Here is a 21,431-nt window from a genome sequence, read left to right on the forward strand (position 1 = left end):
GAATATGCTCGGTGTGAATATGCTCAGTGTGAAAATGCTTAGTGTGAATACGCTTAGTGTGAATACGCTTAGTGTGAATACGCTTAGTGTGAATACACTTGGTGTGAATATGCTCGGTGTGAATATGCTTGGTGTGAATATGCTTGTAATATGTTCGGTGTGAATATGCTTGGTGTGAATATGCTTGTAATATGCTCGGTGTGAATATGCTTTGTGTGAATATGCTCAGAATATGCTCAGTGTGAAAATGCTTAGTGTGAATACGCTTAGTGTGAATACGCTTAGTGTGAATATGCTCAGTGTGAATATGCTCAGTGTGAAAATGCTTAGTGTGAATATGCTGTGTGAAAATGCTTAGTGTGAATACGCTTAGTGTGAATACGCTTAGTGTGAATATGCTCGGTGTGAATATGCTCAGTGTGAAAATGCTTAGTGTGAATATGCTGTGTGAAAATGCTTAGTGTGAATACGCTTAGTGTGAATACGATTAGTGTGAATATGCTCAGTGTGAAAATGCTTAGTGTGAATACACTTAGTGTGAATATGCTCGGTGTGAATATGCTTTGTGTGAATATGCTTGTAATATGCTCGGTGTGAATATGCTTTGTGAATATGCTCAGTGTGAAAATGCTTAGTGTGAATACGCTTAGTGTGAATATGCTCGGTGTGAATATGCTCAGTGTGAAAATGCTTAGTGTGAATACGCTTAGTGTGAATATGCTCGGTGTGAATATGCTGTGTGAAAATGCTTAGTGTGAATACGCTTAGTGTGAATACGCTTAGTGTGAATACGCTCGGTGTGAATATGCTCAATGTGAAAACGCTTAGTGTGAATACGCTTAGTGTGAATATGCTCGGTGTGAATATGCTCGGTGTGAATATGCTTGGTGTGAATATGCCTGTAATATTCTCGGTGTGAATGTGCTTTGTGTGAATATGCTCAGTGTGAATATGCTCAGTGTGAAAATGCTGTGAATATGCTCGGTGTGAATATGCTGTGTGAAAATGCTTAGTGTGAATACGCTTAGTGTGAATATGCTCAGTGTGAATATGCTTAGTGTGACTATGCTTAGTGGCACTGAACTGTGCACTTTAAAAAATGGTTAAGCATGTAACTTGTGATGTACCCTTTACCAGTTTTAGAAATGCATTTACATAGGAATATCCATGCAGGCGGGGGGTATGAGCTTGTGTCTCTTCCTGTGTCTGGGCCATCTTCCAGGAACCCCCCACCCCAGCCCTCATTATCTGGAATCCTCCATGTCTCAGCCACCCCTTGTGATGGTTGGGCTTGGACTGGGTCCCTGTTGCTGTCATCTTACATGGCACTGCCTTCCTGCACACTAGACATGGCACTGCTGGGCTAGCAAGGCCCTCAGATGTGTGGTAACTGCCAAGATGGCCTTCCAGTGGGGCTGTTCCTATTCACCCTTTCCCCCAAGGGCTGCAATGCCAATCTCCCCATGGCTAGGCCAATGGTGGGCACTCTGTACTTAAAAAAAAAAAAAGTCAATCTGGGCAATAGCTCATGCCTGTAATCCAACACTTTGGGAGGCCAAGGTGAGTGGATCACTTGGGTTCAGGAGTTTGAGACCAGCCTGGCCCACATGGTGAAACCCTGTCTCTACTAAGAATAGAAAAAATTACCCTAGTGCAGTGGCATGCACCTGTAATCCCAGCTACTCGGGAGGCTGGGGCAGAAGAATTGCTTCACCCTGGGAGGTAGAGGTTGCAGTGAGCTGAGAAAGTGCCACTGCACTCCAGCCTGGGCCATAGAGTGAGACCCTGTCTCAGGAAAAACCAACCAACCAAACAAACGAACAAAAAAACAATAACAACAACAAAAAAACCCCACAATCTGGTGGTCAAAAACTGAGGTCTTCACACACATTTCTCTATCCCTGGGGTGGGGGCAGCCATCTCTCTGGGTGTCTGTGGCCTTTGGCGTGGCTGTCTTTTCCCCTCTTCATGTGCTTTGGTCTGTTTGAAAGACCCCTTTCATGGGCTGAATGGTGGCCCCCAATAAGACATATCCATGTTCTACTCCCCAAAACCCATGAATGTTACCTTTGATGGCAAATGGGTGAACACGACCTCAGTGGCTAGGGTGTGATATAGGAAAGGCCCCTGAGAGCAGGAGCTTCCCCTGGACTACCCAGGTGGGCCTCACAAGGGAGAACTATGGAGAAGCAGGCATAGGGGTAGGAGGCCACGTGAGACAGAGGCAGAAATCAGAGGGAAGTGGCTGCAAGCCAAGGAACGCCTGGAGCCCCCAGATGACGAGGAAGGGTCCCCACATAAGGTCTGGTGTTCTGGTCCTTGGGGAGGGCAGCCCCTGCTGAAAAGGGGCAGGTTGAGACCCAGGGACCACTTCAGGCCCTCGCTGGTGGCCCCCAGGCTGGGGGCAGCAGACCCTAGCAACTCTGGCCAGTGCCTGCACCTGAGGCCCCATCTCCAGGCGTTCCCTCTTGTCCTCCCAGCCCTGCACCCGCCTTGCTCAGTGAGGCACTGTCCTCCCTCCTCAGACTGGCTTCCAGCCAGGCAGGCACTGGTGAGGGCCGGTGTGGGCAGCCCTGCCATGCCCAGGGTCTGGGTTCTGAGGAGGTGAAGCTTCTCCCCATGTCCCAGATACAGAAACTGAGACCTAGGGAGATTTGGAAACTTGGTGGACACCACAGACTTCTTGAGGAGCTCGACAAGGGTGACCTGTGTGGGTCCGCCCTGAGTGGGGTCCTGGACACAGCTGTAGCTGCCCCGTTTCTCCTGGGCTGGGCTGGGCTGGGCTGGGCCAGGCTGTTGGGTTGTCATGGTAAGTAACATCCGGCTGCCACCCTCAGAGAGCCATGAGTCAGCATGGCCAGGATGGGCTAGTGATTGGCACCTTGAGGACAGCCTAGCAGGCGGGGCCTCCCTCAGGCACACCAAGGTGACCTGGCCTCCGCAGGAGGCGTCCAGGCCTCACCCTGCAAGAGCTGGGCCCTGGCTTCTGTCCTGAGACTCGGGTCTGCATCTCTTAAATGGGGAATGTCCCAGGCGCATGATGGGCCTGGAAACCCACGCCAAATTCAGCGCATCAGAAGCTCAGCCAGGGCCAGCCTGAGGAGGCGTCCTTCCAGGAGGCCCTACTGTTGGGGGCCACTGCTTGCCAGTGTCTCCTGGTGGGTGGGGCCCAAACAGCTGGGCCTGGGGTCCCCTGGGCCCCCCACTCCACATGGGGATGCTCCCTGGGGCGGGCTGGGGAGGAGGTGCCTGCTCCAGCAGAAGGAACATGGGAAGGCACCTGTTCTGAGGGTTTTGGAGCAGAGGCCGAAGTGCATGCCAGGCTGTGGCCAGGCTGGCCTGGCTGGTGGGGAGCCACAGGCTTCTGCACACAGCAACCCCTTCTGCAGGCCCAGGGCTCCCTCAGGGCACTGCAGCGGGGTTGGCTGAGTCTGGGACGGTCACTTCTCCCACCGCTGCCCCTGGCTGTTCCTCTGTTGCTCACCAGTTGCCCAGCCCTGAGCCCTGACTCAGAGCCAGGCAAGCCAAGGACCCAGCAGGGGCAGGTCAGAGGTCAGTAATATCAAGGTGTGCCTGGATGAGCCAGGCAGAGGCCAGGGGCTCCACCTACCCACCTGGCTGGCTGGTGGAGCCAGCTGGCTGCCCCCTACCCACCCCACCCCTGCCTCCCACCTCAGGGGCAAGCTTGGATCCTGGCAGCTCATGCTGACTCAGCCTGCCCAGTGATGGGGCTGGGGGCAGCCTAGGGCATTTTGAGAGTGGGACAAGATGGGTGGGGTGGCAGGAGGCCCTGGACCTGGGACTTGGGGAAGGGGGCTCTGGCCCCATGGGTGGCCCTTGGGCCTGGGGAGGTTTGCTGGGCAGCAGGACAGGAGCAGAGTGGGATGTCGGCTTGGTCCCAGCTCCACATAAATGGGAGTCATGAGCCTAGAGAGCAGATTGGCCAGGTAGGCTGACCTGGGGTACACACCACCCACGGACCCACAAGCCAGGCAGCTGTGGACAAGGGTCCCAGGTGACCCTGCTGGGGAAAGCAGCAGCCATCAGGTTCTAGGGAGCCATAGCTCCTGACTCAAGGGAAAAAACATAATTTTAAGTGGAATCACCCTGTTTTGGGGACTTCTGAAAACTGAGCTTCAGGCCAGGCACGGTGGCTCACACGTGTAATCCCAGCAGTTTGGGAGGCCAAGGTGGGTGGTTCACCTGAGGTCAGGAGTTCGAGACCAGCCTGGCCAACATGGTGAAACCCCATCTCTACTAAAAATACAAAAATTAGCCAGGTGCGGTGGTGCATGCCTGTCATCCCAACTACTTGGGAGACTGGGCAGGACAATCGCTCAAACCTGGGAGGTGGAGATTGCAGTAAGCCGAGATGGTGTCACTGCACTCCAGGCTGGGCAATGGAGCGAGGCTCCGTCTCCAAAAAAAAAAAAAAAAAAAAAAAAAACGCTGAGCTTCATTGAGGACTAACTTATATACAACCAAATATACCCATTTTTGAGGTAACTCAATGAATTTTGACAGACGTATACACCTGTGTAACCACTTCCATCCCTCTAAAGCGTTCCTTGGTCAATCCCCCCACCCCAGATCCCTCCCAGGCAGTCACCGGCACTGTAGCTTTGCAGGCTCTAGAACCGGACAGAAACAGGGCCCTCCAGGTCTTCTGTGCCTGGCTGCTTGCCGTGCGGGTTCTTTCCCTCCTTGCCCAGGAGCACCCGTGTGATGGCAGCTGACAGAAGCGTCTGAGCCACCTGTGCAGGGGCGGGGGTGCCCCAGGCCCCACCTCCCATCTCCCGGGCTGCTCCCCAAACTCCTGCCCTGACCCCAGCGCCACTGGTTTTGAGTCTCAGTTCCCGCACAGGGTGAACAGTCACAGGAAGGGCAGGGGCTGGGGGAGCCCCAAGCGGGGTGGGGTGGGGTGGGGCTGGACGGTGAATGTCTGCCTCCCCAGCCAGGGGCTCAGTCGGGAAAAAGGAGGGCCTGGGCTAGCAGAGCTGAGGTTCTGTGGCGGACCCCCCAGCCCCCAGGACCAGAAGGGAAGCAGCCACCCTTCACCCAGGCCAGGCTGGGCGGCCGCCACAAGCCCCCACTTCCCAGCTGCCTTCCAGATGGTGGCTCTGGGCAAACCTCTCAACCACTCAGCGACTTTCGGTGACCACTGATGGCTGAGGTCCCTGAGCTGACAATGGCCTGGGCCTGGGATGGTTCCTGGACTCCTTGGCCACTGGAGAATGACCTTCCCTTTTCTGAGACCCTGGGGTGCAGGCAGGACACAGCGGCCATGCAGGGGTGACAGAGGCCGGAGGTGCTGAGGTCCTGGGGGAGACCAGGTTGCCTGCACCCTCGGACCTCCACAGCTCCCCAGGCTTCACGTTGAGGTCCTGCACCCAGATGTCCTTGGAACTGGGCAGCATCCACGAACCATGCACTCCCAAGGTCAGACTCACTGGGGGACACAGGAACCCAGCTCAGTGAAGGATGCACGCAGGTGGGTGCAGGGTCCTCACACACTTCTTACTCAAAAGGGAAAATCCAGATACCCCCACCCCCAGAAGCCACAATGTTAACATCCCCTTTCCCCTGCTTGTGCAAATCTGATCGAAAAGTGCAAATCTGATCTAAAACCACCCAGCTAGGTAGTGAGGGGCACTCCCCAAGCCTGTGGAGCCCTTCCTAAAAAGGCACTCTGGGCACCCAGTGGACAGGGCAGTGTGCAGGGCTGTCTCCGCAGCTGAAGGGCGGGTCACTGCAAAACAGCATATGCCCCTTGGATTATGGGGTCTGACCCTGGGCAGACCAAGTAAGGCCAGGGTGCTGCTCACCCATGGGGCCACCCTGAGGCTGGGGAGCCTGAGACCAAGCTCCCCCAGGTACTTCACAGGATGGGGACAGAGGAACGGGTACAGGAAGCACAGACATCAGGCTCCCCAGCCCTTGGGGGTATGCTGCAAGCATTCACTTCCCAGCCTGCACCTGCTCTTCCTGCTGCTCCGAGAGAGAAGGCAGCCCACAGGTGAGCTGGAGGCAGCAGGGCGGGGCCAGCCACGTGAGGAGCAATGAGCCAGCTCCACGGCTGCCTTCTCATGACAGCGTTTCATTCACCAGGCGGCGCTGCCAAGGCTGGGATTCCCACGGTCAGGTCAGGAAGTACCGGTGCAGCAGGTGTTGAGTGCCTCCTCTCATTGTGTATGGAAGAGACACGGGAAAAAGCTTCAGAGAGCAAACACACCTAACATGGGCTTTATCAGGAAGTTCTCCTCTTGGAGCCTTCTGGATCTACAAAGCGCAGTCCCACTAACTCTGAGAAATGATCCCCTCCTGGGGGCAGGAACAGTCTTCCCCTGGGCCCACAGTGAAGCTGCCTGCATACAGCAGCAACTTAGGTGTAGTGGGGGGGCTACAGCAGCCTCTGCCTCAAACTGAGCTTTCAAGGCCTCAGAAGTAAACTGTACAACCGGTCTTGGAGCCACCAATACCCAGGGCTCAACAGAGCCCAACAGGTGTGCAGCACATCTGAGCCTTCCCCACCACATTCCCCTGCAAAGACCCACATGGCACAGTGCTGACTCAATGTTTCACCACTTTAATAGAATATTCTAACTATTCTGTACAAATTGAAAACACTGTATTCAGTTACAAATGTGTTCTAAGGTTAGGCCAAGCACTCTCCACAGGCCTGGTCAGTGCGGACACGGCCATCCCCGGCTGCCGGAGAGCGCCGTCACCCACTTGAAAACCCCACCCACCAGCCGCCAAGCGGTCACACCAAACCCAGGACCTTCAGACAGGATGAATGGTGGGGCCCAGCAATGGGGCTACTGAGAAAGCAGGACTCGACGCTCATACGCTCAACTGAAACGCAGGACTTCCCAGCCCAGTCCCTCAGTGGAGAAGACTGCCGAAGCCCGGCTCCGGCAGCAGGGTGGCACCTGCGTCATGAGGACGGGCTCGCATCTTCAGCCCTGGTGGCAGGGAGCAGCGTTTCTTCCGCACAGGCCTTGCTCCTGCTAGGAAGTGGCACATCTTCCTGCTCAGGGCACCAAGGTGGTTCAGAAATGTTAAGGACGAGCCACAGCGAAAAGCCGCAGTCCTCACAGGCAAGAAGGGATAAATAAATATGAGGTGACCCGCAGCAGCTCTCACCTGGGCTGGTGTGTCACAACCCTGACCCACCCCTAAAAAAAAAAAAATCAAGAAGCAACATCCTAAGGAGAACAGGGCCCTACTCTACACAGCCCTTTCTGAGATGATCGGCATACAGCAGGTGATGCAGGCTGCACACTCAGCAGATTCAGCGGCTGGAAACAGCAAGTGGGTTTCTTCGGATGAAAGGGAAGAATTCAGTCCAACTGCAGGAGGGGTGGGAGAGGTTCCAGATCCTGGGAACCACATCACCAGACCTCGGCCCTTTTTGCCAAGTGACCCCCACCCCACCCTGATGTGGTCTATAGGGCCCTCCCACAGGGAAAGGCCCAGGGAAGTCCAGAGCTACAGGCACCAAGGCTGCAGAGGGTGCTGGACGAAACCTCCTATTTCTGAAATGCATTTCAGTTGCCACTGTACAAGTTAAGCAAAATAATAAGGAAAAAGGAAAAGTGAAAGTGAAAATCATGCACTTGAAAACGAGTTAGATGGAGTAAGCTCTGTCCACGGGATTGTGCTGCGGCAAGGACCGAGGCCCCGCCCACAGGCCTGGAGTCCCGACAGCCGGTCTGCCAGGCACCCGCCTCCGCTTCCTACTGCTGCTTGCATTCCGCCGGCTGGCTGGGTTCCTTCTGTCAATGAAAAAGACAAGGCTTGTAGAGAGCAAAGCCAGCTCCATTCACCAATTAGCTCCAATCAACAACGAAAGCCAAGACTGAATGAGTTCATTCTCATTGAAATAAATGGTTACTGCAAATATACTTTTAAAAATAGTGACAAAAACAAAGCTAACTCCCCCTACCACCCTGCAGTCAAAGCAGGGTTTTTTTTTGTTTTTAAATCTATGCCTTCAAGGATTCAAATTCATGGCATGTTCAGCAGGAGGGTTTTGGGGCTCCTTGGGATGGTGGAGCTCCAGGGGGCTGCCCATGAAAGGGCTGGGAAGCAGCTGGAACCCCTGCCCACACAGAGCACAGTGCGCTCAACACGGGCAGCTCCACCCAGGAAGGCCACCGCGGAGGCAACCCCTCTTGGTGCCAACAGTCCCCACTTCTCAAGGGCATATCTGTCTGGGGGTAGGCTGGGCCCTTGGCGCTCATGGAAAGCACATCTCTCCTCTAGCGGGTTCCTGCTCTTTGTACTACCAGGGAGCGCCCCGGCAGATCCATCCTCTTCTGGTGGCCTGTACTGCACCAACAAATGATGAGCTGCCACTCCCAAGAGCTCCATCTGTCACTCACTCTCCTTCACTCTCCTAACAGTCTCACCAAGGGGCAATGCTATCCTTCCAGTAACGGCATCCGGGACACACAATTCCCCTCCCAGAGGAATGGATTAACTCCAATATTATCTAACACAGAGATCTTGTACCCTTTAAACCACATCCAGCAACTCCATGAATTTGTGTGGAGGCCAACAATAGCCTAAGAAATACATCACGATCTTGCTAATGCTTCTGCGCTAGTAACTTTACGAACCTGTAACCTATGATTTCTGGCTAAGATTACAAATTGCTCTTAATCCAGCGTGCCTATGGAACCTAAGAACTTGTACTGTATGGGGCAAAAAGATCCCTGGGTTACCATAAATGATATCTTCCACGGTATAAGCTGAGGCTACAGTTCATTCTTTTGGAAATCACATTTAAGGGATGGCCGAAAAAATATGTGTAAAAGATGCAAAAAACAAAATCAATAACCTTGAACCCTGGGGTCTAAGCTCCCAATCTCAGCCACCCCAGAGGCTGCCCAAAGAGCCTGGCCAAGACAAAACGAGGCTGACCAAAAACCCTCGCCATGTCAATCTGACATTCAAGGGTAGACTGAAGGTGGCCCAGTGTAGTGGCCAAGAACACTGAGCCACTGGCCTTAGGAGTGTGGGGGATGCAGGGCGCCCCGAGCAGGAGCAGTGAGGGGAGGAGTGGGACAAGCAGTGTGCCTCCACCAAGGGACTCGCCTAGAAAATGGGATGTCAGTAAAGGAGCTGTGCAGGGACGGGGAAGACTGGGGCTGGTGACAAGGTGACAGACTCCATCTTTATGTACATTTAAATTATGCAAATACTATGTCATGTCATACACAGGACTTTATAATTTATCCTACCACAGATTGAGCATCCCAAATCCCAAATCTGAGATACTCCAAAATCTGGAACCCGAGACAAAGAAAATGCTCACGGGAGGATTCCAGATTTGGAATGCTCAACCAGAAATAAATCTAAATTATCCTAAGTTGCAGAAATGATGTAATAGGTATTTTCAACCACGAGTAGTATTCATCTGTCCTAAATAAAACCAATATCCTGGGTGAAGACTGCTAGAGGGAATAGAGTCCACATGGAACACTCTCTCAAGACCGGTGTCATGACCCAGTGCCTTGTTGGAGGGGAGTAGGCCATGCACCTGACTCTGGGAAGAGCTGCCTCCCCTGTGCCTAGAGGGCACAGCCCCCTCTGGGAAGGAAGGCAGCATGTGGCCCACCCCTGCCAGGCTTTGGTGCTCACACAGCACACTGGAGCTTCTGCAAGTGACTGACAGGAGTTTTAGAAGTGAATTTTACATATGAGAGACACCAATTGTTTTTAGCTTGTGACACATGCCGAAAAAAAAAAACTATACCTAAACTCCCAAACTGAAGCGTCCTTTATCTCATGTCACAAATTTTAATGATGGTTGAGTCATTAATCAATGCTAAGATTATCAAGGGAGGAGGAGTTGGCATTTTAAAAGGTACCAACTAATAGGAAAAAAATCTCATCTCTCATGGGACCATTTAAAAGGTGGGGTTTGAACAGATAACACTCGACCTGAGAAAGGCAACAAAGACATGCCACTAAAACACACTCGACCACAGCTGCGCTGGCGAACAAGCCCCAAGTGCCCAGAGCCCTATGGCTGAAGAGGCAGCGGCCTCAGTGGGACACTCCTCGGGGGTTGCTGCTGTTGCACCCTGCCCTTCTCTTCCAGGGATGCATACTGAAATACATATAGGTGGCACGCATCGAGGATTCTCTTCAAAAGAGCTGGTGGCGTGGGAGGAGTGGGTGAGGGTACAGGTGGAATAAGAGTGGCTAAGTTCTTCAGACATGCGGGGACAACAGGAATTAATGGCAGCTAGACATAATTTTAAACATACAGGCATATTCTGAAACCTGGCCCTGGAAAACAAAATCGTACCAAGAGCTGCATCCGCCCTATGTACCATCAGTTTCCCATGAGAGCAGCCTACATGAGGAAGACAGGGAGGCGGTGGCGCTAAGACCTCAAGGACGTCTGGTCTATGGGCTGCCAGGATCATGCTGATGTTCTGTGACGAGACCCTTAAAAACGGAGTGCCTACTTATCCCGGCAAGCAGAGGCCCTGCTATGGTTGTGGGGTTCCTCATGGCACCTCTTGTCCCCACCTCTCTGCTTTCTCCCACTACATCCCGAGTGCCACGAGTGAACAGGTCTCGTCACGGGCAAGGGCCTCTGTCTAGCTACGGCCTCCTGTCAGCATTCCAGGACAGGGTAGAGCTACAGGGACTGAAGAAAGTGGGGTGGGAAACAGCTTCCAGGCTTACTGACACTCACTTTCATCTACAACTGGTTCTTGCTTCATTCAACTAGCACCAACCTCACAACAGTACTTTTTACTGCTGACACCAAAACAGATGCCAGTTAATGTTTCAGATAAAAAATGCTGGCACAGTAAAAGCTGTTACCCCTCTGTGTACCTATTGGTCTGCACAAAACATGAATTCAAAAAGTATAGATATTCAACAGACACGTGTTGGTAATGACAGTGGGCCAATTTCAACTGCCAGTGTGTGTTCTGAGCACAGCTGGGACAGCCCAGTGTGTTATGCTCTCTGCAAGGACTGCTTGCTTATGGTGGCCTGTGTGTGCCACCGTGCAGACTGCTGACCATCCAGGGCCCTCTTACTGGAAAGCAGTACCATCAGCAATGAAAATTACACCCAAGTTACATCTTTGCTACTTGGTTTGCAAGAAACACTGGGCTCAGAAAGCAGGGACCAAATCTAGGTTTGGTTCGTTGATTTTAAAAGTACATGTAACAGACACCTATGTCAAACCTGTGACACAGTGAGTGTACCTGGACAGCAACTCCCTCTTTATTCAAAGTCAAAACAATGCATTGTATAAAGTATAGATCAGAAGTTTGGAAGTTAGGTATGAATGGAATTCCACCTTACCTAGAAACGTATGAATGATTAACAGACAAAAATTACACCTAAATGGGGAAAAAAATTGAAAGGAACTGTCAGCATGAAAGAAAATGAAATGCACAAAATTATACAGGAGGAAACGGCCACAATTTCTCATGATACAAAAGGGCTGCAAGATACTGAACTCGGGGTGAACAACTTCAACACTAGATCATACTTTCAAAATGGGCAGAAGCATGATTTTCACTTCTATCAGACTGCTCCCAATACTAAAACCTCCCTTCCTTCCTTGTTTTCTTTTGCTTGCACAGACTCTAACACTGCCCATCTCTCTGGAAGGTGCATGTGACAGGGACAGCAGGATTGGCCTTATCCCGGCCATACATGCCTGGCCGTCTCTGAATTTCATTCATACCATTAGCCGGAACATGTTTTCAGTCCCTTCTCCCCCAACCAACATAACCGTTTATCAAAGGTCTCATGGGGTGTTGGCATGTGTAATCCACCACACCATGTTCTCTATAATGGCTGGTGAGAATGCTCTTTTAGAAACCTGGGACGTGAAAGGAGACTCAAGGGTCTCCAAGGTGACAGAAGAAAGCAGAACAAACAACAGAGGGGAGGAAAAGAGAAGCTGAGGCACAGAATACAGGGAGGGGGAGATACAAGTGCAACAAGGACAGAGGCAGCTGTGCACGGAGTCTGAGGAGGTGGCCCTGCCAAGTGACCCCAGTCCTTGCTTTACAACTACAACCTTAGAAGTGTCCATTCAGCGCCCACAAGGCGGAAACACAGCCCAATAAACACACGTGGCCCTTGGGTCCATCAGACACCCCGCACAGCAGTGATGGGCAGCATTTATTCACCCAACGTTGTTCACTGGCTGACTGACAGCCCTCACCTTCCCTGTCCCCACACTGTGATGCACGCAAGGCAGACCCAGGCCTTGGTCTCCTGCAGCCCTCACCGCCCCCCACCACGGTGCTGCGCACAGGTACGCTTTCAGCAGAGTCCTCCCACATCAACAGGCCAAACTTTAGAAGATGAACATTTCCATGAGCAGATTATTCCCAGAGTAGTCTTTACAAGACACATTCTCAAAAAAGTTTTAAAAGCTCTTCTCCCATCCCTTCCTTGAAGGAACCACAACTGTGAACATGCATTCATGGAAACAGCCAGTTTAAACCAACTGATGACAGAGCCAGGATATCACACTGACAGCTTTTAGTGCACCCTCCAAAAAACAAGGGTAAAAACAAGCAAAAAACGTCTAGTCGGACAGAGACACATTACAAAAACACCAGGTAACGTTAGTATTCTGACAGCCCATAATATACTTAATTTTAAGAGGCAAGTGAACTACACATTTCATGTTTTACAAGAAGAAACTCTTATGATGCTGTAGGATGACATTTAAGCACTTCTGATTTTAAAATGTGCCAAATGGTCAAAGTACCTTGATTTAAGTTACTCTGAGGCCACAAATAAAAATCTAAATTTGCAGGTAAAATTAATGGGGTTGCCCACTCATTTTCAACTCAGTTTTCTTTAGTAAACCTTTCCAATTTATTTTAAATTATCTGAGACATATGAGATATCTAGACACATCATCTGGGCATGCTCAGCTCAAGTGCAACTGTCAAATGATGCCCACAATCCCACTATTCTGTTCCTTAACAAAAAGAGCCCCAAAGTCCCTTCTTTGCACCTTTTCCAAACACGCACAAAGAAAAGTTTATTTATGTTATCAGTTAAATCATTACCTTACCTTAAAAGAATGAAACATTTGGAAAGTCAAGTTGCTCTACTGAGGAGTCTATGTAAATAAGACACAGCTTGAGACAGCTGGAAAAGCTTCTACTGAGTATGTACACTCAACACTCAAATTATATACACAGTGTCTGAATAATCATTCCACTATTTTTCTGACACATTTTAAACTTTCTAATTAGGGAATAATGAATATTGTTAACACTACTGCCTCAAAGTGGGGAACATTTTTAAAAGTCTAAGAGTGCAGCATAATAAGTAGGTCTGGGTGGCCCCAAAGTTACCAACCTTGGGGTTAATTTCCGCATCATCCTCGTCTTCTCCCTCCTCGTCACCTTCTAATTCCTGTATTTAAAAAGTGAGAATTAGCTGGAATGACAAGATTTAAACTCTTGTGGCATTCACAATCCACAAACACAAGGAGCAAAACACTGCCTTAGACGGAAATCAATTACTGCTACCCACAAGTGACTCATCACTTCCTTTGGACACTTAGAATTATTTCTAGCTATCTTTTTGTTCTCACAGAGAGCCCTGAAAGAAACAAAATTCTGAAAAAGTAGATTTTGTTAAATGATTATTTTCTAAGATACATTTTCATGAACCAACTGCAGGGTCAAAAACGATGGAAACTGTCACAGCATTTGCTATGCATTTCTGCTTAGTGTTTTAAGAACATTCTTAGAATCAAAGACAGCGTCACAAAAAATGGGTTTAACACAGCCCTGTGAGTCCATAACCTTCAAGCAGAGAAAGCCAAAGAAACAACTTCAGGGAGGTAAGTGGCACTGCATAAACCTGTCTCTTACCTCCTCTTCTCCTTCTTCACCTTCTTCAAACTGGAAAAACACAGAAAAACATTTTTAGGTTTACAAAACATGACAGCAGCCTGCCCAAGACACCAGTCCCATCAAGTGACTCACTGACCAAGCCTAAGAGGAGCAGAAAGTCCAGCCACGCTGCCTGCTGGGCCTCGCTTGGCTGAGGAGCCATCTGCTTGTGTGCAGCGCATTTTAAAAGCATGCCAGGAAATTGAAAGTCACGCAAAACAAGGAATAGGATAGGAAGCTGGTCAGCCAGGGTGTACCCTGGACACAGCTGGGAACCTGGCACCACAGCTCTGCCCTGGCTGTTCTCACACCGAGGAGCAGGCACACAGGAAAAGATTTTTGTAAACTGATGAATTTGTTTTCCTTAAATTTTCTACAAGGCTGATCGAACCAGCAGCATAATGTTATTGGATACAGGAATCTGGGTATCATTTTACATCTCATACAAAGGGAAAAGAAACCTTAGTAGAAATATATTAAAACTTTGGTGTTTAATCTTTAAAGTGATCAATAAGGTGCTCAAAGGTGAACCTCCACCATTAGTCAATTGTCTTGAATCAGTTTCTCCTACATCCAAATACATCATTGGTCAGACTAAAAATCAAGTTTCAAACATGAGACTTACACCAAAAGCAAAACCACCTTATCACTACTGGTTGCATAACGAGGGTAGTACATGAAAATGCAGCTTCATTTATCAACATTTCCCGTTTTGTTGAGCTCTCACCATGTATCGCTTAGAGCCAACTTCGGTGGAACTTAGAAGGACCCTACTGTGCTGGTGTGGAGTTCACACAGTGTGCACAGCCTCCTGGCGCCACGCAGCAGCCAGGATGAGATGTGGCCACAGTGCAGCGCCCTTCCGCTCTAAGGACCCTAACTGGCATCAGGCAGGGAAAGGCTTCTCAATATTCTTCCATTTCACGTCAGATCCAACGAGCCTCCAGCAGGCTCCAGGGCCTATTCCAAGGCTCTAAGGACAGCATTTTGCCCTTAAGGGGCTGTGCACAGGGGCTGCTCCAGATGCATCGCCCACCTGGGCACAGCAGGAGCTCCCACGTGCAGAGAAGACAAGACCAGGGTTCCCACATTCACCTCCTCCTCCAACAACTTTCTAGTGTTGGGGTACGGTCTAGAAAGTAACATTAGTAAAACACTTTTTATGCCAACACTTACTGAGTCATTGCTCTGTGCCAGGTGCTATGTTAAGGGCTTAACAAGTAACCAGAGTCTTTACCATGACCTCTACTTACAGCTGAGGAAACCGAAGCTCAAGGATGTGGTGGAGCTACTAAAGGGAGAATGGGGATGCGAGTCTGAGCAGTCTCATCTGAGCTGGCACTTCTAGCCTCTAACTGACACTGCTCATCAGTAGTACCTGTGCTGAACGTATTATGAATGAAACGCACATGTACTATAAGCAAATGTGGCACAGTGCTCACCAGCAGTACAGATACCGCATATAAGTAAGCAAATAGCACACATGCATATTCAAGTCCTTTAAACTGACGGGTGTATGATCAAAACAATTTCAGATAAGCTTTCCAATGTGTAGCCACTAGCCCTTAGCTCACTATTTAAACTTAAACTAAGGTAAATGAAACGTTCAGTTCTTCAGTCTCAGCAGCCATATTTCAAGTCCTCAAGTGGTCAGTCCTACTGCGCTGGACCAAGCAGGCAGAGGACAGTTCCATCAACAGAGAAAGTTCTACTGGAAAGTGCTGGTCTAGAATTTGTAAAACTATGTCTTGGCAGCTACCTGACTGTCCATGTTCCCTGACCTGCAATCACCTCCCAGCCTAGGGATGAGCCAGCAAGTTGAGTTTTAGAAGTTAAATGAACAGTCTTAAGACCTAACAGCTGATAAAGAGCACGCTGGCCTATTCTCCCCACTGGTGGAACTCAGTACAATGGGAGAGGTGTGAGGAGATGTTGGCCTTTACTGCCACAGGGGGCTAAGGCCCTTGAACCCACCTAAGCTCTTGCCGCCCTGTCTGAAGCCCCAACAGACCAGACCTTCTAAGAAAAGAAACCTAAGAGCTCCACAAGAAAGAGAGTATCATCTAGAACATACTTCCAGTAACATTCTATAAAACAAAACTTTATTTTCCACAGATCAAGAAGACTTGAAGCTGCTTGAGCCTTGGTGAGGATGGGAGTTTCTAAGCGGTACTTGGGCTGTGCACCCGCAAGTTCTGACTGTGGAAGAGCTGGCTTCCCTCAAGCCCAGAAAGGAAAGTGACATGCAATCTTGTTGTTTTCTTGGGGAGCACGGGTTTCTTTTTTTTCCTTTTTACCTAATTAGATAGAAGTTCAGGAATTTCGATTTCTTTTGGGTTGATGAACCACAGGCTAGCATGAGTCCACTGTCAATAAATGTTTGTTGTGGCCAGACCTCCATAAAAGAGATTTTCCCTGTGTTCAGAAGTTCCCTGAAGCTTAGGTTTTGAGAGAATATTGTTGAGTCACTAGGCAGGGCTCACATAGGAAACTGGCAATCACCTCTGAAACTGCTTCACAGACACCTGCTTTTCCTGCTCTGCTCCTCAGACTTCTCCTCTTCAAGCATATTCCCCCCACAACAAGGACAGCAGCTTGGACTACATATCTGGCTGATGATGTAATAAAAAGATTAGGCATGGGGGTTTCCTAAGCCACAATTCAGGGCCACTCTGCACCAACAGAGATAAGCACCCAGGTGGAAGCCCCCCTTCCCCGAGCCTCATACATTGTCATCATCTTCTATGGCCTCCCCAGTGAAGTACAGCACAGCCCGCGGGACTATCCGCTCACGGAAAAAGTGTCCAATTTCAAAATCAGAGGCTAATGTGAATTCAGAATCTTCATCCTGAGGAGGAAAAACCCACATGTTAACTCATTTTAATGGGATAAAAAATTCACCACCCTCAGCCAAATCTCAGCCCCTCACTTTTGATTTACTTGACTTAAAACACCAAACTCCTGCACTGCTGGGGGACAGCCACTAGACACTCAAAGCCCCTTTAAAACAACTTTAAGTAGCTTTAAAGAGCTACTGAAGCAAAATGGCAGAGAAAGTGGGAAGTGAGGGCCCTACAGCTCCACAACTTGTCGAAAGGTCTCACCCAGAGTAGGCGGTATCAGTCTCACATATGGGAAACAGGCAGTATTAAAGCACTGCACATTTGCTACTGAAATCAACATATGAAACACATACTTTTACTTAGATGTGTAATGATTTCAAATTAATCCCAGAGTTTTAGGAAACAGAAATGGATTTTTTTTATTTTTAAGAGACAGGGTCTTATTCTATCACCCAGGCTGGAGGGCAGTGGTGCAATCACAGCTCACTCCAGCCTCACGCTCCTGGGCCCCAGCGACCCTGGAACTACACAGTGCACCACCATGTCCAGCTAATTTATTATTTTATCTTTTGAGACGGAGTCTTGCTCTGTCGCCCAATGGAATACGGTGGTGCAATCTCAGCTCACTGCAACCTCCTCCTCTTGGGTTCAAGTGATTCTCCTGCTTGAGCCTCCTGAGTAGCTGAGATTACAGGTGCTGCCACCGTGTCCAACTAATTTTTTTTTTTTTTTTTTTTTTTGGTATTTTAAGCAGAAACGGGGTTTCACCATGTTGACCAGACTGGTCTTGAACTCCTGACCTCTGGTGATCCACCCACCTTGGCCTCCCACAGTGCTGGTATTACGGGCGTGAACCACCATGTTCGGCTGGCTAATTTATTTGATTTTAATTTTTTGTGGAGATGGGGTTGTGCTATGTTGCCCAGGCTGGTCTCAAACTCCTGGACTCGTGCAGTCCTCCCACCTCAGCCTCCCAAAGCATTAAGATCACTGGCATACCCAGTCCACACACAGCCAGGACTGGACTTTTTTAAACAAGTAGACAAGTAGACATTCACTCAGGAGAGACTTCAACAGGAAAATAAGACTATTAACAACAAATCTTACCAGTGATTCTCCATCCCCAGATGCTAGAAAAAGAAAAGACAAAACATATTTAAATTACAGTGACAACTCCCAGAATTTTAAAGCCCACACAGGAGGAAGCTGTGCTGGTAGATAAAATGTAACATTTCTCACCTCGAGGTTTAACAGAAATCCCCAAAGCCTTGCATCTCCTCACAGACATCTTTGCAAGCTCCATCCACCACTTCTGAAGCTGGCCTGAGTGCCTCTATGCCCCCCTCCCTTCTCCTCCTCCATCATGTGCGATGGGCTGGCACTCAAGCTTGAGAAGATCATTTTGAGAGAGTTAATATATTAACAGGAGGAATGGCAAACAGCCCCCAGGCTGTGGCCATTCAGTGCATTTGTGCTTTATGGGGACACTTAACTCATGTCCCGCAGAACTATACATGATGGTGCAGGAAAGAGAAAGTCCTTAAGCCTTATAAGCTGTGAGTGTTACTAAGGCACTGCAACTCAGCGAGACTGAAACTGCATTTCTGTTTGTTTGGAGAGTGCTGGAATGCCCACCAGGGGCCCCTGTAGAGTGGCGCAATTCCTCAGCGAAAGCTGATGCTCAGACGAGCTAAGCCCACCAAGACAGATAGGGACTTCTAACCACACTCAATGAAGCTGTGCAACGTTCAAATGGTACAAGATCCAACCCCCTGATTTTAGAAACATTTACTACAAGACCCTGACCTTCATCAGGAGTTGAATGTTTACTCTGCTTAGTCTCATACCTGCCTTTTCAATCTTCACTGGGCTCTCCTCTCTGAGTCTCCCTTCCCATTAAGCGACCACAACCCTGGCAGCACTTGCTGTTCGCTGCTGAGACATGAATGTTGGGTGCGTAAACACCACCCAAGAGTGAGGCAGACTTCCCAAGCCTCGGTGTGCCAGCATCACCCAGGGGTTTTAGACATGGGTTAGGAGCATGGCTGGGTGTCTAAATGCTGGAGCAGCATGCTCCCCAGGGCACTCTGGCCCAAGTCATGAATCAGCACAAGGACTCTGAGCACTCATACTTCTGGACTGGCTTTGCAGTTTTAAGGACAAAGAAGGAGCTGGACTCACTAGCTAATGCCTCCTTCACTTCACACCACAGGAGTCCATTTTGTCTGTTCCTTCACTACCCCATTACCTATTCCGCAGCCATCCTCAATTTTTTTTCAAAGCACTTACCATTTGGTATTATGTGTTTGATTACTTTAAAAGTGGCTTTACTGATGGGATTTACATACCATTAAAAGGCATACACTCTAAATGTACAACTTTATGACTTTCAGTACGTTAATTTTAGAGTTGTGCAACCATCATACCCTAAAAGTTTTAGAACCTAAAAAAAAAAACACTTAAAAATTCCCTTGAGTCCATTATCAACTCCATTTTTATCCTAAAAATTATTTTTAAATCAGTTTTAAGAAAACTTCCTACACAAAGTGATTCCAGAAATTAAAGCCTCCCTTCTTCACGCTGAATTCACAATCTCCAGTATGCCCAACCCAAGTGTCTAAAAGGAATCTTCCAAAAAAAGGAAATGTAATATCTAAATATATGACTGCTCTCATTCCCCAAACCGTATGTATTTGCATCTTCTAGGTTCAAAGTCTAATTGCAGAAAATAGGCACCACAATTAAAATAATGGACTGAACTCTGAAGGGCAGCTTGATAAATAAGGGTGCCAAGCTCAGAGACAAAATCAAAAAATCAACCACTCAGACTGGAGAAGAGATCCGCCCTGTGGCCCCACATACAAACACTCACTCACTGATTATCTGCAGCAGGGGCTGGCATCTCTTCACTTCAAATTATGTTTTAGTTCATGGAAACTAAAGAGAATATGGATATTTTAACACTGACAAGTCGCTTGACCTTCACATTTTCTCACGATTAGGAAATTATATGAAAAATCCCAAGAAATTTACTCTTAAAATCAATTGGTCAACCTTTACTAGCTCAAAGGTCTCATCTTTATTTTACCACTTAGGAAAATTTAAAAAATAAATAAATAAAAAGAATCAGCTTCCAAGCTGTGATTCTGCCAATGTTTTTCAAAAATGAAAGTCCCAACTACTTGTGTTTCTTACAATATATAAATTCCAAAAAATTCTATCAAATTATGCATAAAAAATTACAAGAAAAGGGGGACTAAACAGATGATCCAAAAGCAGCACAACTAGAACCAGCGTACAGCAGTAACAGGTACCTGCAGAGCAAACCCAGCAGCTCTCCGAGGCTGGGAGTGGTCCCCGGGGGGTGCAAACCAGACACAACAGCGGGGCAGAAATGCCAGCTGGTGGAGAAGGGTGCTCCAGGTGTCCAAGTGAGGAAGCAGCCCAGGTGCAAATACTCGATTCAGTTTTCTTAAAACAGAACTGCAAGTTTTTGCCTGGGCTACAGCCAAGCAGAGTAAAGCTCTTCCCTTTCCTGCAGAAGATGACAATCCTACTCTTACTGCCCCCCACGATAAACTTGCCAGCGCACCAACAGAACAGCCTGGGACACAGCAATGTGCCCCTACTGACCACACTTGCCTGAAAAAACAGGACTAAAGTCTCTGGGTGTTAGGAATCTATCAGGTGACCAAAATTATTTTATACAAGAACATAATGAATATTAACAACCAACAGACTTGCCTTTCAATGGATTGAAGAAGTTGAAAAAGGACTCATTGGGTACTTGTTTCGTAATTGTTCTAACAGTGCCTCGACCCTTATGCTTCTGCTTTTTCTTGATGGTTTTGACAGTAACATTCTTTCCTTTCTTCCAGTCAATAGTACACCTACCAGGACAAGACAGCTGTCATGAACACACAATCCATGAGAAAAATCCATTACAAATGCATGCAGGAAGCAAACCACAGCTCTATGCCAAACCTGGAAAACTAAATAAAACCAATCTGCAAACCAAATACAATGGCCCATGAAGTTCATCTGGAGGTTGGCAAAAAGAGAAACAGCCTGGTCCTCTTTCAACTTGGGTGTGACCACTGGAACTTCAGACTTCTGGAACAATGGTATTATTTTCCCAAGACATTTCATCAGGACTCTGAAATGTATATTCTGTGGCAAAGCCCCGTCAAGTCTGCATGATGCACAAGAACTTGTCCGCGGTTTCCCAAGGAAGGAGGAGTTGCTGCTGTTCAAAGCAGCCAACTGAGCACGACAAGCTGAAAAAAGGAAAGAGGTGGCCACCGGGAATACTGATGGCCAGTGCAGACCACTCCAGCCCCAGGGATGCTGGCGAGGGCTGAGCACAGCACGCTCTCTCTAACACACAATCACCACAGACCCAGGCAACACCTGGCAGATCTCAATACTGCCCGCTTAAGAACATGCTCGGAAAGGCCAGGCCTTTTTCTCACATGATGGCCTGGCCCTGGAAAATCATCTTTCTAAATTACTCCAGCAGGACTTTAATAAAGTCCTGAATTAACAATTACTACTTAGTTCTGGTAAATAAACATAATTGTTTCAAGTCAAGACTAAAACCATTTCTCAGTCAACCCAACCTGGAGAAATTAATTCTAAACCAAATTCTCTCTTTAGTGATTTATAAAGACTGAAA

The 21,431-nt window shown here is 48.6% G+C and overlaps 1 protein-coding gene across 33 annotated transcripts in view; it reads right to left on the reverse strand.

The window, feature by feature from the left end:
* Positions 1-6,570: 6,570 nt before the first annotated feature.
* The window catches only part of NAP1L4 (nucleosome assembly protein 1 like 4), a 48,005-nt gene continuing 33,144 nt past the window's right edge, over positions 6,571-21,431 (reverse strand). For 21 of the 33 annotated variants that reach the window (XM_003312862.6, XM_009459709.5, XM_009459718.5 and 18 more), the window contains 6 exons: positions 20,501-20,646; positions 17,864-17,886; positions 16,642-16,761; positions 13,893-13,922; positions 13,372-13,428; positions 6,571-7,778 (listed from right to left, as the gene is read on the reverse strand). In XM_003312862.6, the coding sequence (XP_003312910.1) occupies positions 7,740-7,778; positions 13,372-13,428; positions 13,893-13,922; positions 16,642-16,761; positions 17,864-17,886; positions 20,501-20,646 (415 nt within the window). In that variant the 3' untranslated portion in view covers positions 6,571-7,739. Of the gene's footprint in view, positions 7,779-11,340; positions 11,379-13,371; positions 13,429-13,892; positions 13,923-16,415; positions 16,526-16,641; positions 16,762-17,863; positions 17,887-20,464; positions 20,647-21,431 lie in introns of all 33 variants that reach the window. The other 12 variants (XM_063783737.1, XM_009459715.5, XM_063783738.1 and 9 more) reach the window with 5 other exon arrangements.

Source organism: Pan troglodytes, chromosome 9, assembly GCF_028858775.2.
Source record: "Pan troglodytes isolate AG18354 chromosome 9, NHGRI_mPanTro3-v2.0_pri, whole genome shotgun sequence".
Taxonomy (NCBI): domain Eukaryota; kingdom Metazoa; phylum Chordata; class Mammalia; order Primates; family Hominidae; genus Pan; species Pan troglodytes.